Source organism: Euprymna scolopes, chromosome 41 (assembly GCF_053919585.1).
Source record: "Euprymna scolopes isolate OS-2025 chromosome 41, ASM5391958v1, whole genome shotgun sequence".
Classification (NCBI taxonomy): Eukaryota; Metazoa; Mollusca; class Cephalopoda; order Sepiida; family Sepiolidae; genus Euprymna; species Euprymna scolopes.
The window spans coordinates 9,535,556-9,543,113 of NC_136522.1; the positions used below are offsets into that span (position 1 = coordinate 9,535,556).

Here is a 7,558-nt window from a genome sequence, read left to right on the forward strand (position 1 = left end):
AAGCCGTATTCACTGGTTGGATGCTCGTAGTGCCAACTGATTATGTGGAAGTGGTCCACGTCTGAACAGTTTTTTTAGTCGGCTTGGTCCGGCCTTGTGGTATACGACTATGTTAGGGCGTTGATCGAGTATGTTGGCTAGTAGTGAGTTTTCTCTAGCGTTTTGGTCGAAGTCGCAAGATTTTCTGAAGTTGTCGAGGTACTGTTGTTCTGGTCTGATTGTGTATGAGTTTGTCCGTCGCCATCTGTAGACCCAGGTATACGAGGTGATGCGTCTCCCTGCGCTGGTGTTGGAGAGCACGTAGTCGTTGAACTCAGATTTGACGTGTTGCGTTGGAGTGTCCATCCTGGTTGTCTGGCATGTCGTCTTAAACGCTGTCTATTTATAATGATTTTCTGTTTAAGTTTGCACATTTTTGTGATATCGGATTTTACTGATGTTGCTGGAATCGTGTGGCGTAAATGACAATTTTCGTTTCATTTTTAAATTTTAAGCTGACTGTGCATATCCTCACTCCGCCCCAGTGGGTGTGGTCTTTCACTTGTTTGCGAACTTGCCGTAATTGTATCCTATGTTCCGTCTGTTTAAAAAAAACAACTACCTAAGCCACGCACCCCACCATTAAACGTTTACTGGTGGGGTGCGTGGCTTAGGTAGTTGTTTTTTTAAAAATCTCTTATAAGGTTTAGAATAGAATTAGAGGGCGGCAGTACTAGGGGTCTATCTTCAAAAACCATTTGCACCTAGCTTAATCTCTTCATTAGGATGATAATAGATAGAGAAAAAAAGAATTTTTGAAAAAAAGTCATTTTTGGCATGTGGGGGGCTTTTTTTACGATAGACTTAGACCATAGATAGATTTCTTTTTTATCAGTCAGAGTCTGTCAGCAATTCCTCGCAGTACATTACCAATGTCTGCAAGGATTTTGTATGTTTGTGCGTTATGTGTATGCGTGTGTGCAGTTCCCCGTCTCGTATTAGTGTGAACTCGTTGATGTTTTTTTTTTTTTTTTTTTTTTTTTCGTCGTTGTTCTCTTTGTCGTCGTCACTGTCAGTTATTATGATTAAGTCTGTACTGTCTGTGTCTGGTGGCGCCGACGGCGAATTACTATTTGTCATCATATCCTCTAAGTCAGAGTCAGTGAATGGTACTGTGTCCTCGGAGTCGTTTGGTGGCGTCGGACAGTTTATGGGATGTCCGTGTGTCAAACATACCTGGGCTGGCTGGTCTGGATCTAGGATGCACTGCTCGTTCATTTCAGGCAGTAAGTTGCGCCGCACGTCTCGTACTCGTAGTTTCTTCGAAGGACTGTGTTCGTCCTCCTCCTTCCACGTGTATCTTGATGACGGTTTTAGTTGTGCGGTCAATTTACCTGCCTTCGGGATGTAACCGTCTCGCTGGTAGTCCGTGATGTGTTTCTGCCATATTGTCAGCCACATCAGCGGGTTGAGTTCTAACGTTCCCCATCCCTTTAGATCGTCCATCGCTGTTCGGGTTGTAAACAGGAACATCCTGTTGATCATGGCCTGTTTTTCGTTGGCCACGTGACGCCATGGTTCGTCGTTGCTGGTGGACAAGCAGGGCGTGCGTTTTAGGATTCGCTCGCTCTGATGCTTCACGTTCACGTAGGTGTCCGTTCCCTCTAGGATGCACTTGGCTTCCTCGACGTTCTGTGGTGTGAACCACATTTCCTCAGTGAATATGAGGCTCTTGTCTACGCAGCTGCCGAAGGTGAAGTTGTCACTCGCCTGGCATCTCATTCTTCCCGCATTCATCAGACCGTTTCTGATGCTGCGAAGGATGTATGATTTTCCCGAATTCGATGGTCCGGTTATATGTAGAGCATTTTTCTTTGGTCTTATTTTGTGGCAAACCTCGAACGTCCCCGTTGCGAATTCGTCGGCGTCGATCTGGTGGTACTCCAGCCATTCGTCGTAGATGTCTAGCGACTTTTGTACCGGCCAGTACTGATGTGTCATCGCCGAGAATAGCTCGTGTTTCTTACGAATCTGTTCGTAGATCGGCGTGACCCGACTCTGTATTTGAACGTCCGTAGCGGCAGCGGCTATGATGTTCGATAGGTTTGCTGTGTTTTTGTGTATGCTCGCCCAGGTCTGTCTAGTCGACGGTTTTGCCTTCCTAGCGCAGTAAATCATCAGGTCTCCGACGTCCGTGGAATTTGCCTTCTTCATGATTTTTGTGAGAAAGTCGTATTTTTGACCTCTCAGGCTATCTGCCTTGTTGGCTAGCGTTTTCCATTAGTCCTGCTCCTGACATCAGTGCACCTTGTACAGTATAGTTACCCTCACTCATAATGTTAGTTAACGGGCGTTTCAGTAGGCTCGGATTTTCCCACTTATGTGCAAAGCTGTCGCCCTGCCGTATTTGGTAATGCGGTTGGTCTCGCCAATCGTGTAGTTTGTACATGCTCACATCACAGGTTGTGTTGTTCGCGTCGATTTTTTTACTAACGGGTAGTTTGTTTAGTAGGCGGACTGGAATACCGTAGTTGTAGATGTAGTGAGGTAGTTCTGCTGCTGATCCGGTCGATGGTTGTATGTCCTGGAATGTGTTGTTCGGAATGCAAGTTAGGCCCTCCAGATTTCCGTAACCAATGTATTGGCCCTTGTCAATGTATATTTGGAACCATGGCTGAGGATTCGGCACGAATACTTCCTCGTTGTTTTTGGTTAACCATTCTCCGCACATCACGTTCTTAATTTCGCAACCTATGCTCTTTACTGTATGCAGTTGCAGTGTTCATCAGGTGTTCCCATTGGTTTTGCTTTACCCATGTCGTCAGGAAGTACGGTATTATGTAGTCTTTCGATACTGGTTGTGCCCAGGCGTATTCGCCTATGTCCTCGTATTTTCCGCTTGATTCGTATTTGTGGAACGTGGCTTTACATGCGTTCATGTTAGATGTTTGAATTAAGTTTCTGAAAGTTCTTTTGACTGTGTACGTGCGCTGGACGTTTCCTATTTCTGTTTGGATGTGCGGGCCATAGTGAATCCCTTCCCATCCGTTTGATCCTGATTCCGTCGACGCTTCAGCAGCACCCTCGTCCATTTGCGTCCCAGGTATATTGTCAGTGCTATCAGCAGCAACCACGGTGGGATCACCTCTGAAATAACTGTCCAATCCAAGTGCGTGTTTTGCCCTAATAGCGGTCCTAGCGATACCTCCGATGATTCCTGTACCCTCGGTGTTTTTGATGAATTCTTCATCCGCTTCCTCTGTACTTTTGCTAGGGTCGCTGTATGCTATGTCGTGTTCTTTTGCTGCTAGGTCTAGCTTGTTTCGAGGGGTGAACTTAAACTTCTTGGCGTCGGTGCCTGGTCCGAGGAAGTCGTATCCCGGTACAGTGAATTCTAGTTTGGTCCGCTTACGCTTTCGCGGGGGAGGCATACTGCGTTGGTTTCCTGCTGTATGTGTTTATATAGTATTAAGTAGGTCAATATCTGTGACTATTGCGTCATTTCTATTTATAGATCCGAGAATATTATATTTACACCTAATGTATGGTTTCTAGTAATGGCACTATTACTTTTACTTTGATCGATCTAATGTATGGAGTGCAGCGACTACACGTCACTACCAGTGAAAAAGAAAATACAATACCAGACTGGTAGTGACGTGTAGTCGCTGCACTCCATACATTAGATCGATCAAAGTAAAATTTTGGGCCCGGGGGGCCAAAATCACCATTTGCAGCAAAAAATTTACATTATGCAAAATTGCATGCACCTAAACGTCCTAAATGCATACAAATTGGTATAGATAGTTGAGACTGATGATTTCTAGCCATTTTTGAGGCATTTTTGGGTTTATAGGATGAAAAGAAGGGCCAAAATGAGCCGAAATTTGCCCAAAATTACCCGAAACTTAAAAAATCGGCTATTTGGCTACTATGTTACTCCTAAAACATTCCAAATGACTATGAGTGGACTTAGTTGGCTAAAACTTACATTACCCCATAATTTCTACCCATAAGTCGATTGGCATCCCTGCAGATGGACATGTGTCACCATTGATAGGCATCGAGTTTTAGAAAAATTGTGAGGTGGTAATAAAAGAGTAATAGTTAACAATTGGAATAGAACAATAAATCATCTCAACAATTAATTGAAATACGTTATGAATGATTCAAATTCTTTATTGATCTCATCAAAATGATTCAAATTCTTTATTGATCTCATCTTTTCATTTCAGGCAGTAAGTTGCGCCGCACGTCTCGTACTCGTAGTTTCTTCGAAGGACTGTGTTCGTCCTCCTCCTTCCACGTGTATCTTGATGACGGTTTTGGTTGTGCGGTCAATTTACCTGCCTTCGGGATGTAACCGTCTCGCTGGTAGTCCGTGATGTGTTTCCGCCATATTGTCAGCCACATCAGCGGGTTGAGTTCTAACGTTCCCCATCCCTTTAGGTCGTCCATCGCTGTTCGGGTTGTAAACAGGAACATCCTGTTGATCATGGCCTGTTTTTCGTTGGCCACGTGACGCCATGGTTCGTCGTTGCTGGTGGACAAGCAGGGCGTGCGTTTTAGGATTCGCTCGCTATGATGCTTCACGTTCACGTAGGTGTCCGTTCCCTCTAGGATGCACTTGGCTTCCTCGACGTTCTGTGGTGTGAACCACATTTCCTCAGTGAATATGAGGCTCTTGTCTACGCAGCTGCCGAAGGTGAAGTTGTCACTCACCTGGCATCTCATTCTTCCCGCATTCATCAGACCGTTTCTGATGCTGCGAAGGATGTATGATTTTCCCGAATTCGATGGTCCGGTTATATGTAGAGCATTTTTCTTTGGTCTTATTTTGTGGCAAACCTCGAACGTCCCCATTGCGAACTCGTCGGCGTCGATCTGGTGGTACTCCAGCCATTCGTCGTAGATGTCTAGCGACTTTTGTACCGGCCAGTACTGATGTGTCATCGCCGAGAATAGCTCGTGTTTCTCACGAATCTGTTCGTAGATCGGCGTGACCCGACTCTGTATTTGAATGTCCGTAGCGGCAGCGGCTATGATGTTCGATAGGTTTGCTGTGTTTTTGTGTATGCTCGCCCAGGTCTGTCTAGTCGACGGTTTTGCCTTCCTAGCGCAGTAAATCATCAGGTCTCCGACGTCCGTGGAATTTGCCTTCTTCATGATTTTTGTGAGAAAGTCGTATTTTTGACCTCTCAGGCTATCTGCCTTGTTGGCTAGGCGCGATTCCTCAAGTTCCGGACTTGGCTCCCTGATGGTCTTCTCCGTTAGTCTCCGTAGCACCGCCAGTTGTCGTTCTGTCGTTAGGTTCCCTGCCGATAGCACCGTTCTGATGGTCGGATCCGTCGTCAAGTACGTGCAAAGCCCGTACGGACTGTATACCTTTGGACACGTCATGGTATACGCCTGTTCCCCTCGATCCTGCAGCGTCCTCTTCAAGCGACTGAATCCGTACTCGCTGGTCGGATGCTCGAAATGCCAACTGATGACGTGGAAATGGTCCACGTCCGAGCAGTTCTTCAGTCGGCTCGGTCCTGCTTTGTGGTAGACTACAATGTTCGGCCTTTGGTCGAGCAGGTTCGCCAGCAGTGAGTTCTCTCGGTCTGTCTCGTCGAAGGTGCAAGCTTTTCGGAAGGGCGGTATGTGAGGTTGGTCAGGCTTTATGTCAAAGGAGTTGGTCCGTCGCCATCTGTAGACCCAAGTGTATGGAGTGAGTTTGCGTCCGGCCTGGGTGTCGGAAAGGATGTACTCGTTGAAGCGGGCCTTCTCCTCGTGTTGTGTTGCTGCCTCCATCGTCGCTGTCTGAGTAATCGTTCCCAAGCCGTCCTATTTATAATGGTTTTTCCCTTAGGTCTGCATATTTTTCTAGGATCAAATTTCGCTGACTTTGCAAATGGGATATGTGCGGCGTAAATGTGATTTTGCTGACGCGGTTTAAATTTTGTCGTTGTCAGCGTTTTTTAGTCCACGCCTCCTGTAGGGCGTGTCCTGTAACTTGTTCACGAACTTGCCGTGGTTGTAGCCAATCGTTACACCCGTGTGGGTGTCTTTAGCGATGTATGTGCCGTGTCCATGCAACATCCTTTTGGGGATCTGTCCGTGTAGATGTCTGTTCGGTGCGACTATGTTGTGCAATTCGTAGTGCCAGTCGTCGTCCACACCTATTAGTGCACAGTTGTGGTCATTTACCGGAAGTTTGCTCGGGTGCTTGTAGGATTCGTACCAAATTTCTAATTCCACATGTATGTTAGTTCGAACGTGAAGTATAATATTCCAGGTGACCCCAATGGTCGCATTATCTCGGGTACGTTAATCAGTAACATCTGCGGAGGGTCCTCGGACGTATACAAGGATTTGTTTATAACTGTCCTGTTGGCTACTGTGAAACTTCCCCCTGTTTGTATGTAACCCGTCCGTGCTCCGTGGTAAATGTCCTTGTTCTTACTGCGTTGTTTTTTCGCATCCTTAGGTGTCGTGTTGGCTTTACGTCCTTTCATGTGGTCGAAGTTGACGTCTGCTACCTCTGTTTGTACTAAGTCTTCCTGTAGTTCCGCTCGTCCTCTCTTTCGTGCCGCCCCGTGTGATAAGTTATCCTCTGCATGTTGGGCTAACGTTCCGTAGCATGGTGCCGTTGCTACTGCCACACCTCCGTCCCATGCTGTTTTTTGACCGTTGTGAATAGCGTTTTCCATTAGTCCTGCTCCTGACATCAGTGCACCTTGTACAGTATAGTTACCCTCACTCATAATGTTAGTTAACGGGCGTTTCAGTAGGCTCGGATTCTCCCACTTATGTGCAAAGCTGTCGCCCTGCCGTATTTGGTAATGCGGTTGGTCTCGCCAATCGTGTAGTTTGTACATGCTCACGTCACAGGTTGTGTTGTTCGCGTCGATTTTTTTACTAACGGGTAGTTTGTTTAGTAGGCGGACTGGAATACCGTAGTTGTAGATGTAGTGAGGTAGTTCTGCTGCTGATCCGGTCGATGGTTGTATGTCCTGGAATGTGTTGTTCGGAATGCAAGTTAGGCCCTCCAGATTTCCGTAACCAATGTATTGGCCCTTGTCAATGTATATTTGGAACCATGGCTGAGGATTCGGCACGAATACTTCCTCGTTGTTTTTGGTTAACCATTCTCCGCACATCACGTTCTTAATTTCGCAACCTATGCTCTTTACTCTGTATGCAGTTGCAGTGTTCATCAGGTGTTCCCATTGGTTTTGCTTTACCCATGTCGTCAGGAAGTACGGTATTATGTAGTCTTTCGATACTGGTTGTGCCCAGGCGTATTCGCCTATGTCCTCGTATTTTCCGCTTGATTCGTATTTGTGGAACGTGGCTTTACATGCGTTCGTGTTAGATGTTTGAATTAAGTTTCTGAAAGTTCTTTTGACTGTGTACGTGCGCTGGACGTTTCCTATTTCTGTTTGGATGTGCGGGCCATAGTGAATCCCTTCCCATCCGTTTGATCCTGATTCCGTCGACGCTTCAGCAGCACCCTCGTCCATTTGCGTCCCAGGTATATTGTCAGTGCTATCAGCAGCAACCACGGTGGGATCACCTCTGAAATAACTGTCCA

The 7,558-nt window shown here is 46.4% G+C and overlaps 1 protein-coding gene across 1 annotated transcript; it reads right to left on the reverse strand.

Moving 5' to 3' along the window:
- Positions 1-859: 859 nt before the first annotated feature.
- Positions 860-6,377, reverse strand: LOC145266338 (uncharacterized). The gene is made up of 2 exons (XM_080121928.1): positions 4,326-6,377; positions 860-1,373 (listed from the first exon to the last, which is right to left on the reverse strand). The coding sequence occupies exons 1-2, from the start codon at positions 5,773-5,775 to the stop codon at positions 871-873; spliced, it is 1,953 nt and encodes a 650-aa protein (XP_079978054.1). The 5' UTR covers positions 5,776-6,377; the 3' UTR covers positions 860-870.
- Positions 6,378-7,558: the final 1,181 nt, after the last annotated feature.